General features: G+C 41.0%; 1 protein-coding gene across 2 annotated transcripts in view; it reads right to left on the reverse strand.

Moving 5' to 3' along the window:
• LOC123756164 (protein tramtrack, alpha isoform) overlaps positions 1-16,621 on the reverse strand; it is a 269,736-nt gene that overhangs the window by 47,157 nt on the left and 205,958 nt on the right. The window contains exon 6 of one of the 2 annotated variants that reach the window (XM_045739237.2): positions 10,451-11,973. The exons of the other annotated variant lie outside the window; for it this stretch is intronic. Coding sequence (XP_045595193.1) covers positions 11,243-11,973 — 731 coding nt within the window. The 3' untranslated portion in view covers positions 10,451-11,242. Of the gene's footprint in view, positions 1-10,450; positions 11,974-16,621 lie in introns of those variants that run through there. 2 annotated transcript variants of the gene reach the window in all.

The raw sequence follows: 16,621 nt of genomic DNA on the forward strand, positions 1-16,621 counted from the left end.
GGGCTGAGCATAGCATTGAGGTTTTCAGGCTAGGCTGGTACAACAAAGACCAAGGCCGTGTGTTAAAGGTAGTGTTTGCAAACGAGAACACAAAGGAGAAGATTCTAACAAGGAAGAACCACCTGCAATATGTGGGAGAATTAAAAAAAGTATTCCTCCAGAGTGACATGACGAGGGAGGAGAGAGCCATGGCAGTAGAAGCAAAGAGGAAGCTCAGGGCGAGAGGGGAAAACCAGGAAATCACAGCCCCCAACACAACATCCCCAGTTGTGAGGGGGGAAACCCACAACCAGCTACCCAGTAACACCAGAGGGGAGGGTAACCTCACCACCCTCTTTTGCATAGAAAACCCCCCTACCCCAAACCCTCCCTACCCCCACTCAAATGCTCAGCCAAATTCCCCTCCCCCCACACACCATTCCCACCCTGCTACCCCTCCCCTCCTCCCCCTTTTCCTTCCTGTCCTCCCTCCCCTTCATCCCATTCTCTCCCTTCCCCCCCCACCCCTCACCCCAGTATCCTCTGAGACCCTGTTATCCACCTCACAAATCCTCACACCCATGGAACAGCTTCCCCCACCAGCAGAACACTCACCAAGGAGGCGATTTGAGAAGGGACAAAAGAAAGTGAGCCTCAAGGAAATGTACACTAATATAGATGGAATTATAAATAAAGCAAATGAACTTGGAGAATGGGTACTAGAAGAAAACCCAGAAATAATAGCACTCACAGGAACAAAGCTAACGAAAACCATAACAAATGCAGTGTTCCCTCAGGACTATTATGTTATTAGGGAAGAGAGAGAAAGAAGAGGAGGTAGTGATGTAGCTCTGCTCGTAAGAAAAGGCTGGGATTTTGAGGAGGTGGTTATTCAGGGCAGTGAATGTTTCCATGAATACATAACAGGTACCATAACAACTGGAGGACAAAAAATTATAGTCGTAGTCATATATAATCCCCCACCAAATGTCAGAAGACCCAGACAGGAATATGATAGAAACCACATGGCCACCATTAACATAATAGAGAGAGCAGCTTCTGTTGCTAGCAGGAATGAATCTGGACTACTAATTATGAGAGATTTCAACCACGGGAAGATAGATTGGGAGAACAGAGACCCGCATGGAGGACCAGACACATGGAGAGCTAAGCTACTGGACGTGGCAACAAGACCCTTTCTAAGCCTGCACATCAAGGAACCAACAAGAATGAGAGGAGAAGATGAACCAGCCATGCTTGATCTGATGTTTACCCTAAATGAGTAGGATATAAGGGAAGTTAAGATGGAAGCACTCTTGGGAATGAGTGATCACAGTGTATTGAATTTTGAGTATGTGGTAGAGCTAGGAATTATCTCCCCAAAAAAGAATTAGGAAACAAAAGGCTTGCTTACCGATAAGAGAATTATGAGGAGAAGAGAAGTTTTCTAAGGGAAATAGCTTAGGACACAGACCTCAGAGCTAAGTCTGTACAAGATATGATGGACTATGTCACCCAAAAGTGTCAGGTGGCAGTAAACAGGTTCATCCCGGCCCAAATGGATGATCCTAGAAGCAAAAGAAGAATCCATGGTATAATAGGGCATGTATGGAAGCAAAGGGACAAAACAAAAGGGCGTAAAGAAACTTCCGGAATAACAGAACACCAGAAAGCAGAGAGAGATACCAGAAAACCAGGAATGAGTTTGTTAGGGTAAGAAGAGAAGCAGAGAAAAATTATGAAAATTATATAGCAAACAAAGCCAAGACCGAACCAAAGCTACTCCACAGTCACATCAGGAGGAAAACAGCAGTGAAAGAACAGGTAATGAAACTTAGAACAGGCGAAGACAGGTATACAGAGAATGACAAAGAGGTGTGTGAAGAACTCAACAAGATTTTCCAGGAGGTCTTCACAATAGAACAAGGTGAGGTCACTGTGCTAGGAGAAAGGGAAGTAAACCAGGCGGCCTTGGAAGGGTTCGAAATTACGAGAGAGGCGGTCAAGAGACACCTGCTAGATCTGGATGTTAGAAAGGCTGTTGGTCTAGATGGGATCTCGCCATGGGTACTGAAAGAGTGTGCAGAGGCACTTTGCTTGCCACTCTCCATAGTGTATAGTAAGTCACTGGAGACGGGAGACCTAACAAAAATATGGAAGACGGCGAATGTGGTCCCAATATACAAAAAGGGCGACAGGCAAAAGGCACTGAGCTACAGGCCAGTGTCCTTGACTTGTATACCATGCAAGGTGCTGGAGAAGATCGTGAGAAAAAACCTAGTAACACATCTGGAGAGAAGGGACTTCGCGACAAATCGCCAACATGGGTTCAGGGAGGGTAAATCTTGCCTTACAGGCTTGATAGAACTCTACGACCAGGTAACAAAGATTAAGCAAGAAAGAGAAGGCTGGGCAGACTGCATTTCCTAGGATTGTCGGAAAGCCTTCGACACAGTACCGCATAAGAGGCTGGTACAGAAACTCTGCCTATCTGTTTCCGCCGGCGCCGGGAATCAAACCCCGGTCCACAGGACTACGTATCCAGTGGGCTGTCCCTTCAGCCACCAGCGCCAGACGCACATGAGTGGGTCTGGGGTAAGTGATGTAAAACTTACATATTCAGTACATGTAGGTTTTACCAAGAAAAGTAAGAGATACCAACTCCATCAGTAATAATGAATATTTATATATATATATATATATATATATATATATATATATATATATAAAACTGAAAACTCACACGCCAGAAGTGACTCGAACCCATACAGCCAGGAGCACTCTGCTGGCGTACAGGATCCCTTAACCGCTCGACCAACACGACCGGACAAAAGAGGATGGTAGCCGAGGCTATTTCCATCGGTTGGTAATCTTGGGCATGGTATTTTATCAAATCACCTCATTCTTTGGGGCAAACGTGTGGAACACAAATGCAAACAAGCCTGAATGGTCCCCTGGACTATATACAACTGAAAACTCACACCCCAGAAGTGACTCGAACCCATACTGCCAGGAGTATGTTTTGTGAGATATATATATATATATATATATATATATATATATATATATATATATATATATATATATATATATATATATATGTATATATATGTATATATAAATATATATATATATATATATATATACATATATATATATATATGTATATATATACATATATATATATACATATATATATATATATATGTATATATATACATATATACATATACATATATACATATATATATATATATATATATATATATATATATATATATATATATATATGTATATATATACATATATACATATATATATATATATATATATATATATATATATATATATATATATATATATATATATATGTATATATATATATGTATATATATATATGTATATATATATATATATATATATATATATATATATATATATATATATATATATATATATATATATATATATATATATATATACATACATATATATATATATATATATATATATATATATATATATATATATATATATATATATATATATATATATATACCTTGTACCGTAACCGCTAGACCGCACTGACTACAAAAATCTTGGTAGTGGTGAGACTATTTATCTAAGATCCGAAAGCACTGGATGGGCATAAATATTCTTTCGAACAGAACAGTCAGTGTGGTCTAGCGGTTTAGGTACCAGGTATGCCAAGGTGCATAGTGCTCCTGGCTGTCTGGTTTCGAATCCGTCTGGGGTGTGGAGTTTTCCTTTGCATATTGGGACCATTCACGCTTGTTCGCATTTATGTTGCTCTCGTAGCCCCACAAAGTGAGGTAATTTGATGAAATATCTATGCCCAAGTTGACCACCGATACAGGACTCCCACTACAGGGAATGCGACACAAAATGGGATACGATGGCAGACCCAGCACTCAGACCAACCATGTTGAAAGCCAAGAAATTATCCAGCTAAGACAGCCCCATTTTAGACAAAGAAGCCACAGCTTTGCTAGAGCCAGCAACAACCCCCAGTGTTCAGGCACACCTAACAGCTGTGCAAGGCCCCACAGGCACGGGACTTTCTTTTGGCAGTCTCTATATCTGCGACAGGCACACGTCTTGATCTGCAGTTGCTTTTCACCTTTCTGCCCCTATCCACACTGTTCATTGGTGTATTTGCGGCGAGGCAGAGGCAGACAAATATGGACTGCATGGCCTGCACTGTGGAAAATCAGGCGGTTGGCCAGATCTGTCCCGATACACTCTGGACAGAGTGTATCGTGATCCAGCTTGTACCCCCTGTAGACATACCAGAGAGCATACTGAGGAAGTTACTTGAACCCTGCACTAAAGAAGCCCCCCTTCTTGAATCCCGATGGGCACAAGTATAAACAAGTAGATGGGGTTGCCCTTTGTTCTCCCCTATGTGTCCTATTTGCGAAATTCTACATAGGTACCATAGAGGAGGGGTCTTAGTTGACATGGACTTGAAACCAGCCATATACTGCCGGTACGTTGACGACATTTTTATGCAGATACCTGATGTCAGACGTTTGCAGCAGTTGAAGGAGGCATTCGAGCAAAATTCGGTGTTAAGTTTCACTTACGAGATGAAGAGTGATGGGGAAGGTGTCCTTTCTAGATGTAACAGTGGACTGTCCTCATGTATCCCAGAGTCCTCCAACTAAGATGGACTGTCCTCGTGTATCCCAGAGTCCTCCCACTAAGGTGGCCTGTCCTCGTGTATCCCAGAGTCCTCCCACTAAGGTGGCCTGTCCTCGTGTATCCCAGAGTCCTCCCACTAAGGTGGACTGTCCTCGTGTATCCCAGAGTCCTCCCACTAAGGTGGCCTGTCCTCGTGTATCCCAGAGTCCTCCCACTAAGGTGGACAGTCCTCGTGTATCCCAGAGTCCTCCCACTAAGGTGGACTGTCCTCGAGGATCCCAGATTCCTCCCACTAGGGTGGACTGTCCTCGTGTATCCCAGAGTCTTCCCACTAAGGTGGACTGTCCTCGTGTATCCCAGAGTCCTCCCACTAAGGAGGACTGTCCTCGTGTATCCCAGAGTCCTCCCACTAAGGTGGACTGTCCTCGTGTATCCCAGAGTCCTCCCACTGAGGTGGACTGATGAGAATATCAAATGATAGAAGTTCTCCCAAATTTTTACATCAGCCTTGAGTTACCTTGAGGTAACCAGCTGAGGACTGTTCTTCCTGATCTAAGTAAAGTTCATTTATCAGCTGGGAAATGTTCATCCTCAGCTGAGAAATGTTCATCCTCAGCTGAGAAATGTTCATCCTCAGCTGGAAAATGTTCATCCGCAGCTGAGAAATGTTCATCCTCAGCTGGGAAATGTTCATCCTCAGCTGGGAAATGTTCATCCTCAGCTGGAAAATGTTCATCCTCAGCTGGGAAATGTTCATCCTCAGCTGAGAAATGTTCATCCTCAGCTGGGAAATGTTCATCCTCAGCAGGGAAATGTTCATCCTCAGCTGGGAAATGTTCATCCTCAGCTGGGAAATGTTCATCCTCAGCTGGGAAACGTTCATCCTAAGCTGGGAAATGTTCATCCTCAGCTGGGAAATGTTCATCCTCAGCTGGGAAATGTTCATCCTCAGCTGGGAAACGTTCATCCTCAGCTGGGAAATGTTCATCCTCAGCTGGGAAATGTTCATACTCAGCTGGGAAATGTTCATCCTCAGCTGGGAAATGTTCATCCTCAGCTGGGAAATGTTCATCCTCAGCTGGGAAATGTTCATCCTCAGCTGGGAAATGTTCATCCTCAGCTGGGAAATGTTCATCCTCAGCTGGGAAATGTTCATCCTCAGCTGGGAAATGTTCATCCTCAGCAGGGAAATGTTCATCCTCAACAGGGAAAAGTTAATCCTCAGCTGGGAAATGTTCATCCTCAGCTGGGAAATGTTCATCCTCAGCTGGGAAACGTTCATCTTCAGCTGGGAAATGTTCATCCTCAGCTGGGAAATGTTCATCCTCAGCTGGGAAATGTTCATCCTCAGCAGAGAAATGTTCATCCTCAGCTGGGAAATGTTCATCCTCAGCTGGGAAATGTTCATCTTCAGCAGAGAAATGTTCATCATCAGCAATTTTTCAGGAAGTCAGAAAGAGGATTTAATATTTTAGTAAATTTCCGAACACATTGTTGTACTGCAATAATTGACATATTTTTATTTTCAAAATCACATATACATATATATATAAACAACAGCACAGTAAATGTTTCATTTGAATTACATCAAATTGCTAAAAACACAATAACGCCACAGTATTTAGTGTATATAAAATGTAAACAACAGGAAATATTTCAAGTATGCAGAGAAGCACTTGATGTCAGGTTCAATTATCTGTAAAGAAACACTTGGTTACTGCACAGAACGGTATCACAAGGAATTATAAATTATATAATATATGGAGAATAAAGACTTATAATCTCATTGAGCACAGGATTAAATGCGTCCACGACATAGGTTTTAAGCCTACCATATATTAAGAGTCAGACCATAGACGGATGGGAGAAATTTGGCAACCAGACAATGAGGTCAATGAACATTTCTTTATTTGTCCATTAATGTAACAAAAATAAGATCGGGTATTATTGCTGGTCAAATGTACTCCAGTCATCCCTCGATAACTCAAGCACTGCGGACTCCCGTCAAACACATTCCTCATTAGCTGATCAGACGTTACATAGATTAAAGTGAATCATTGTGGTAAAACTCAATAGACTGAGCATGTATAGCTTTTTTTTTACAATCATGGCCACAGACATTGTGAGGTGGAGCTGGGACACAGACATGACCACTGACAGTGTTAGGTGAAGAAGGGACACAGACATGACCACTGACAGTGTGAGGTGAAGCTGGGACACAGACATGACCACTGACAGTGTGAGGTGAAGCTGGGACACAGACATGACCACCGACAGTGTGAGGTGAAGCTGGGACACAGACATGACCACTGACAGTGTTAGGTGAAGCTGGGACACAGACATGATCACTGACAGTGTGAGGTGGCGCTGGGACACAGACATGACCACTGACAGTGTGAGGTGAAGCTGGGACACAGACATGACCACTGACAGTGTGAGGTGAAGTTGGGACACAGACATGACCACCGACAGTGTGAGGTGAAGCTGGGACACAGACATGACCACTGACAGTGTGAGGTGAAGCTGGGACACAGACATGACCTCTGACAGTGTTAGGTGAAGCTGGGACACAGACATGACCACTGACAGTGTTAGGTGAAGCTGGGACACAGACATGACTACTGACAGTGTGAGGTGGAGCTGGGACACAGACATGATCACTGACAGTGTGAGATGGAGCTGGGACACAGACATGACCACTGACAGTGTGAGGTGAAGCTGGGACACAGACATGACCACTGACTGTGTGAGATGGAGCTGGGACACAGACATGACTACTGACAGTGTGAGATGGAGCTGGGACACAGACATGACCACTGACAGTGTGAGGTGGAGCTGGGACACAGACATGATCACTGACAGTGTGAGATGGAGCTGGGACACAGACATGACCACTGACAGTGTGAGGTGAAGCTGGGACACAGACATGACCACTGACTGTGTGAGATGGAGCTGGGACACAGACATGACTACTGACAGTGTGAGATGGAGCTGGGACACAGACATGACCACTGACAGTGTGAGGTGGCGCTGGGACACAGACATACTGATAATGTGAAATGGTGCTGGAATAAACACATTGCTTCGAATAGTGAGGGAGTGCTGGGACACAGACATTGCTCTGAGTATTTTAAAAGGGTGCCGATATACAGATATGACCCGAAAGTGTGAGGTGGGGTTAAAGATGCTATGGCATTAACATGGCCTCCAAAATGAATGATATAAAGCTGCAGCACAGGAAGAATGACCGTTGATAGTGAAAGTCGGTGCTTAGGAAATACTTAAAATTCTTGTAAATACATGCACTCAACGCACATCAACTACCTTCCTCGCAACAATTGAGCATTGCTCATTTGTTATGTCAGACTATCCTTGGCATTCGTGTTCTGATGTAGGTAACATGAAATTGCAGGTAAAGACTGAATACATTTTCATTTAGCCAGTTATATATTTAATGATTAAGGAAAGTACCGGGTACAATCTTTGGTTAAAAGGGTTTAACATTCATTGTTAAACAATATACATTATCGTTATGCGTGTTATACAGGTATTGAACATAAGAGGAAATTCATCTGGGAAATATTGCATGAATTATCTGAATATGTTAACGATATTAAACGCAAGACATAACCTCATGCAGTCACTCTTTGTAGTTTACAGTTTGCATACATTAACATTAATATACATGCTCTGATGTGAATTATATTCTCAAACCTTCAATGTTAAGTCCACTAGAATAACAGCGTGGTATTATCGGATGACCAATCCACACAAATATACGTTGCATAATGTTATACATTATACAGCGTTGCATTGTGCATAATGCGTTGAATTGTCTATTTTAATGCCATCATAAGATTTGTCAGTGCCCAAGCCAGCATAAAAATATATTGTTGCACAGAATTCACAATACAATCACCCATCAGCTGAAGAGAGACAGAGAGACAACATCCAACTTGAGCATTTCGGAAGTTGATGTTCTTAAGTAGCAACTTCCTTCAGCCAGCAAATATATATTACGCTGATCGATACAATAATTAGTCTCATTCTGCTAAGTATTTATTAAAGTTCTGTTGACATTTTGTGCATAAATGTTTACATGTTTCTAGCGGCGTGTAAATTAGCTGTATTTCTACCCCTGGATGCTGCATCAAGCTGCTTGATCAAATCTCATATTCCCAACATCATTATAGAAACTCTTGTCTTGGCCAGCGTTTTTCAGAGCCCCAAAAGTTGCGCAGTTTTGTAATACACACAAGTGACATCAAAAAAAATTAATAATAAACTTTGAAAGATAAAAAAGATGAGTCAACGTCATTATTCCTGTGGAATCGTTTTACTTATTTATTGTATTAAGTCGAAATTATCAGTAAAACTGCGTTATTCGAGGCCGACTTTATATACAGTATTATGAAAGGCTGCTTAGCAGGGATCAAAACTTTTCGTACTAAATAATCGAAATTCAGTTTATATCAAAATTTCACATCAAGAATGATGTGATTACTAAGTGTGTGTGTGTATACATATATATATATATATATAGAGAGAGAGAGAGAGAGAGAGAGAGAGAGAGAGAGAGAGAGAGAGAGAGAGAGAGAGAGAGAGAGAGAGAGAGAGAGAGAGAGAGAGAGAGAGAGAGATGTCTCACGAGAATCCATGAGGGTTCTCGTGGGAACCTTCTTGGGTTCACGAGAACCCAAAGTTGTAACTGGCCTAGTGGTTTAGAGCAATAGAGCGTGCGTCTGGGAATATCCAGGTTATAGGTTCGAATCCTCATCACAGTTCCTGTGGCGCCTGTATATTTTCACTGTATTAGTTCCACTTAGATAGCAATGATATTACAACGGTGTGATATATCAATGAAAATAATTTTGAGGCATTGGGGTGATTTGAACTCGCGTTCTGGTGATTCCCAGATGCCTGCCTTAACTGTATTGTCTCAAAATATTTTTTAATGATAATAATAATAATAATTCATTGTGTCGGGGGACAGTAAGCCAGTTTATACATACAGTACATGTTAGGCTTTTATCGAGGACCCCCCCCCCTCCCCCAAGGGTCGAATTTTGACCCTTCTAGGATGCAACCCCTCAAGAAGCTGACTAGCGCCTGGGTGGACAGGACAAGGGTGGAAGCATGGTTATGGGATGGGGAGGGCAGGGAGGGGCCAGGAATAGGGAAACAAGGAGAGTCTGGGATAATGTGGGAAAAGGAGGGAAGAGTCTAAGGTATGGATAGCGTGCGTATGTGATCGGGAGATGTAGGTGGCGTTAATGGGGAGAACGATGATGGGGCTCCCATGTAGCTATGAGAGAGCCAATTGGGCTCTATCATAGCTTCATTTTAAACTATTTGTTGAGTCTTCCTCCGCCAAATCACTACCTAGTGCATTTCATTTGTGTATATGTGTATTTATAATGCATATTTACTATATGTGCCTGTAGCATCGAGCTGTCTGCTTTTGGACTCGCCCTTCTGACCGTCGGTTGAATAATGTATTGACTCGCACCTAGTTTTTCTCTGCCATATTTTATTTGCCTCGAAGGGCGAGTTTACTGGGCAGCGCCACTCATCCTGTGAGTGAACATACCGCTATAGCAGAATGTACGGCACCCACCAATAGGAAGAAAACCCGGTGAGTTTTTCATCCTGTCACTTGTACCCAGACAGAGCTGGGACTTGCTTAATTGTCTCAAGTGAACAGGTTATCAGACAAAAAGATTAACATTCACCAACCCTAAAATTTACGTTGTACTAAATTACACGTTATATTACTGCGTATATTTCTCTAGTACACACACACGCACACATCGTTAGGATGCAGCCCGTAGAAGCTGTCAACTGTCAGGTACAAATTTACAGCAAGATGAACAGGTCCATCAGGTGAAAAAAAAACACCCATTAGTTTCTGCCTCGCCGGGAATCGAACCCGGGGCGCTCTTAGAGGACTACTACCTCCGAACGTTGTTTGTGTGTGTGGGGAAGGAAGGAGGTCTCGAAAGCATATGTATCGAGGATAAGAAACTAAACTCATTCGCAGGGTGAAATTGTCAGGGTTGGCTAGGGACTAGGCCAGCGTGGAGCAGGTGTTGCAGCTTCTCTAAGACTAACTACAGTTTTATGTGCCTTTGTATAGTTTTCTAAACATGTAAACTGCTTTGTACCGCAGAGTGCCTATCAGGTATCAGGTATATAAATTATGTACTCCAAACTTCATATGAAATATGTTGCTTATGTATCATTACACAACAGTAATGGCAAGAAACATTAAATATATATTTAGCAACTACAAATCAGTTGCTCTGTTTAATTATTGAATTACTGAATGATAGTTTAAATATTATTGATTATGAAAATTGGGTTATACAGAGCCAATTTCATATCCACATTTCTTCGCTTTGGTCATATTGGTTAGTAAAAAGTAATTTTAAACGTTTAAAAAGAGAGAGGAAGTTAATTCCTTTAAGAAATCTTTAATGAAAGCATGTCTCACGAACAGAGTGAGTGTAATTTAGAATATTTAGATTAAGCCGTCTATGCCCATGAAATGCCCAAACCCTGCCCAGTGTTCCCAAGAAGGCCTAGCCGTCTGCCGTCGCTATAAGGAAGTTGGAAACTCTGACTGATCAGAGGGATCGGGTTGAAAGAGTCCGTGTTTCTCCTTCAGGTGACTCTTCCTTTTATCTGGCCTGGAGAACTCTTTCCCACACACGGGACAAGGAAAGCGTTTGGGTCGGCCTTCGTGGTACAGGTAAGCATGTCGTTGGAATGAGTACGATGTCTTGAAGGTCTTCGGGATTTGGATTCGTTCACACTCACTGCATTTGTATACACCATCTTCAAGTCTGCCGTAGCGCATGAGGTCCAGCCCTCGGACCTTGATGCCCATCTGAACCCCTGAGGCGGCCTCTTCTGCCGATATCACTGTTGGTTCGGGAAGGTCGATGCTTACCGAAGAAGTTAGACTAGGACCGCTCCCGAGTCCCATCATGCCGCCCATACCTACTCCCCCACCGACACCAAGGCCTGGAAGTCCGACACCAGACTGTAGCAGCGAGACGCCTGGGGGAAGCACTAAGGCGTTGGAAGTAGGTGGCATCATAGGAGGCAGCGATCTTAGAGGGTCCATACCTGTGCTACAGACACTTTCACTCACACAAACACCCTCCTGGTCGGACATGGGCTGACGACCACATACAGGGTCAGCAGGCCGCCCTCGAGTCGAGTCCCTCCCACAGGATGTAGCTCTTGATAGGGCCCGAGGACCTGGCGATGGGCGTGGCCTGACAGTGGATGTTTCCCTGGAGCGACACATCCTGACGCGCCACTCTGTAGAAGAACACTGGTCAAGGCAGCCCCGGGGGATAAGGGGTTACCGGGAAGGAAGCTGAAGGAAGGAGAACGAGACAAAGAAAAAGATAACGATGAAAGAATGCCCTGTTGGAGGAAAGTCGGGAAGTGAGCCATTAATAACATGCACAGGATTTACCATGAACATTTTATAAGATTCTCTAATGAAATATAATTAATTGAAATAACGAGACAAATAGTAAATCAGATGATAAATATTCTACATTTAGCTTACTCTAAGTGAGTGCATTCATTTACGTTTTTGTAGTAATCAATACTTTTTTCCAAGTACGTTCCACCTCATCTAAAAGAGTTGTCAACACATCTAAGATGCCATCAAGACAATTCTTGTGTCAACACAGCTAAGATGGCATCAAGGCAATTGTTGTCAACACATCTAAGATGCCATCAAGACAATTGTTGTCAACACAGCTAAGATGGCATCAAGGCAATTGTTGTCAACACATCTAAGATGCCATCAAGACAATTGTTGTCAACACAGCTAAGGATGGCAACAAGACAAGTGTTGTGTGAACACAGCTAAGATACCATCAAGACAAGTGTTGTGTGAACACAGCTAAGATACCATCAAGACAAGTGTTGTGTGAACACAGCTAAGATACCATCAAGACAAGTGTTGTGTGAACACAGCTAAGATACCATCAAGACAATTGTTGTCAACACAGCTAAGATGGCATCAAGACAAGTGTTGTGACAACACAGCTAAGATGCCATCAAGACAAGTGTTGTGACAACACAGCTAAGATGCCATCAAGACAAGTGTTGTGACAACACAGCTAAGATGCCATCAAGACGAGATGGAGCGTGTTGAAAAAACAGTCAACGATAAAAAAAAGCTTGTTGGGAAAATTTTGAATCTGCCGTAACATGATTTTAATAATTAACATTTAAATTAACGTTAATTTAAACAAATCAGTGTACATCATTAAAATTAACGTGGATAAGAGAAATTGAGAAGTATCATGGAATTTAATGAAGATGGAGAATTAATATAAGAACACAATAGGTCACCAGATGATTCTCTGTTAGGATGAACGAATTGAGTATCAACAATCGGACTGTTTCACTGTTAATATCATAATCAAACACAAACCAATCGTAATTCTAACTCAACAGTAACAGTTCACAATAATATATTATGACTTTCATTTACCAATAGTATGGCAAATATTTTTCAGATTTTAAAGGGTTTCAACATTTATTTTGTTTTTAAAAATTTAGAAAGGTTATTACAACCTGTCATCCAAAACTGAGAGTACATATAGTAACTATGGATGGAAATATATAATATGAAGTGTTGCAAGCAAAAAGTCAGCGTTTCGTACTATTCATTGTGTAGCATGTAGCGTCCGAGAACGAAAAACAAACAATTCAGACTTCCTGAACTTAGAATTGTACATATAACTACTAAATTGGGGCTAAGATTGCATATGTTGGCCAAATGTTATTCACTTAGACCTAGAATAGGCTAAGATAACTTTCTGTTCACTATTTAAATTTTATTAAGGCCTTGTGAACTTCAATAGAAGAAAAACTGAAATCTCTTAGGGAATACAACAATCCCTAGTTGATACATTCCATCCATAGTAGCTATTGGGTCAATAGTTTTCGAGAAAGTATTTGAATAGTAATACAGAACCCACCAGCTTGTACATGCATTTTGGAGGGTTATGAAGAGTGTATATATGGGGAAAAGGATATGGATTTCGATTCAGCATTAAACAACACAAACAGCATTAGCAATGGTTACTTAGTTATACGCCTGAGAGAAGACGCACGCTATATATACGCCTGAGAGATGAAACACACCGTATATAAGCATGAGGGATGAACCATACTATATACGCAGTAGAGATGAAACACACCGTATATAGGCATAAGGAATAAAGTCCCCTCGCCTGATTGTAACATTGTAAAATTTTAACCTCTTATAAATCAGTAATAGAAAGAAGTATTGTTGAACGGATTATAGTCAAGTTTAATGAAAATCCTTTAAATATTTGCCTGGATTTTCAAATCAAATTTAATGTTCTTTGGAAAAGTACAATATACAATTATTTTTGGAATTAAATAATAGCTTAATGTGTCAAAATTTAATCAAAATAATCCTCAAGTATATTTGGGTACAGTATTGTTGAAATTATTTAAAAAGATCCCTGTTCAAAATCTGATTTCAGAATCAAATTATACCAAACCCACAAGTCTCTATCTTGTGCAACCTGTCCTCTTAAAAATAACGTCGCTTTCGGCCGTTTGCCCGTATGGCCGAAAGTGGACGTAATTTGGAAATGAAAAAAAAAATGAAAATAAATTTGGGATTTTTTTTTCAACAAAAGTAAGTTAAGGGTCCTCTGATAGGTTAGGTGGGCAGGAAATTCTCATAAAGTTTCAAAACGTTATTAAAAACGTTAATTGAAAGTTTCCTCTTCTAACCTTACCGAGTAGGCAGGACGACTCAAACAGAAAACGGGACAGTACGTCACTTTTGTCAGTCGATTTCATTTCAAATTACGTCCAGATTTGGCCATAGTGCCGCGCATACGAGCCAAAAGTGACGTTATTTTTAAGAGGACGGGAATGCCGCAGGTTGTTGTTTAGAAATATTTTTCACGTGAAAATAAATCGTGTAAATATTTATAATAATGTAAAATTTATACTGGTACTGGCTATAACTTTGGATTTAGCCCTTCTAAAGCAGAATACAACTTCATATTACAATAAATTACAGGACTATATTGTTATATTTTTTTAAAAACTCTTATCGTTCAAAACTAACTATTCAGTTATAATTTTTCATAATGTATAAGTAGAGACACAAAGTAAATAACTTTTGGTTTTCAGACACCGACACCCAACTTTAAATTAAAATTTTACCGTGAAATGTTTTTATTTAGTGGCTCATTCACAGATATTTTAAGGAATTATTTACAGATGAATGGTGAAGCGGCACCATGAATGATGGTGCTGTTAGATATCCGTTATATACAATAGCCAGCATCATCTGCAAGAGTAAATATATTGAATCATTCCCAGATAATCAATGCTGATGCATAACTACATAACCTGTCATAAAACGGTTAATGACTTAGAGCCAGAATTCCCAGACTCTTTACAGTCATCATCCTTTTTTTCTTAGAGCGTCCTTTTAACCGCCCCCGCCCCCCTTACAGTCGATATTAAAAAAAATTAGCAACATAAATTTATTGTTGTTATTATGTTGTTTTCTTTCTTTGAGTGCAGTAACCTGTATACTGTTTCAACTTATGGTCCCCAACATATTGACAAAAGGCCCCTCAGGGGGCTATGGTCCCAAGTTTGGGAACCAGTAATCTAGAGGAAATACTAGACAAAGATGGAGTGAAATGTAACTTGATAAAGAGGCCAGTGTAAGGGCATATATTTCCATGGTCTACTTGCCTAAATACTCTCTATTAATAACCAAACTGCCACGAGTATTGCTCATCAGCGAGTGTAGTTAATCATAAATCTATTAATCAGACTTTAAATATAATAACAGTTGGAATTATAATGTACAATGTTACAGATAATTTCCTAATGCTTTCAGTTGCTACTCCCAAGCAATGAAACTAACCAAAAATACATCCATTTTGGTGAGCATAATTCAGTATCAGTTCACAGGTTGATTGAGTTATGCCATCTAGACAACTAATTCGACGAGGTTAACTTGGGTTACAAAAGAAATGGTTACTAGAATTCAAGGTAATTGAGGTAATAATGATGGAAATTGAAGAAAGGAAACCAAGAGGTATCTTCATCATAATTGGGAAAGTAGCTATAAGCCTCGAAGAGGGAAAATGATATAAGAGTGGAATGTTATTTGGGCAAAAGAATGATGTTTGTATATTCCGTTGCGTTACGTTACGTTACACTATGTAACCAGAATAACAGTAATATTATATGTTGAGTGTTATACTGAATCCCAACACTTATTCCAGAAGCACACAAAATCAGCCCATCCTCTCGTGTTGTCACGTTTCACAAATGATGTACTAAACTGCCAGATCCTAACCTAACCGAAGACCACAATACATAGAAAAGGTGGGAGTTTGTGAACCACTATGATTTATAATACAGAACATCATGTTTTGTCCGCTGGAGATTTTGACTTCAAATGCGATTGATTATTGGAGAGGACTTGGTACATGAACAGGGTAACATCAGCAGTGTATGAGACGTTGACAAACATTATAACTACGTTTATAAACATAAATCAAGGCTCTTTTAAGGCAATTTGCACAGCCTTAATAAGACCATTACAGAAATATGAGTTACAGCCCCGCTCCTCTACCAGGTAAGTCCACAACGGGCTCACCATAGCCCGTGCTACTTGGAACGTTTTGTTCCGGGTAGCCGAATCTAAAACAACAACAACAACATATATATGCAGCACCCGGGGGGGGGGTAATTATCAGGGGAAAGCGCCAAGTTATTACGACTATATAGCACTGGGATGGGGTCCGGATTTGGGAAGGGACGGGCGAAGGAATGGTGCCCAATCATTGGATGGTCGGAGATTGAACGCTGACCTGCATGACGCGAGACCGTCGCCCTGCCCACAGGACTGGGTGAAGCTTAAGAAGAGTTC

Source organism: Procambarus clarkii, chromosome 36 (genome assembly GCF_040958095.1).
Source record: "Procambarus clarkii isolate CNS0578487 chromosome 36, FALCON_Pclarkii_2.0, whole genome shotgun sequence".
In the NCBI taxonomy this organism is placed as follows: Eukaryota; Metazoa; Arthropoda; class Malacostraca; order Decapoda; family Cambaridae; genus Procambarus; species Procambarus clarkii.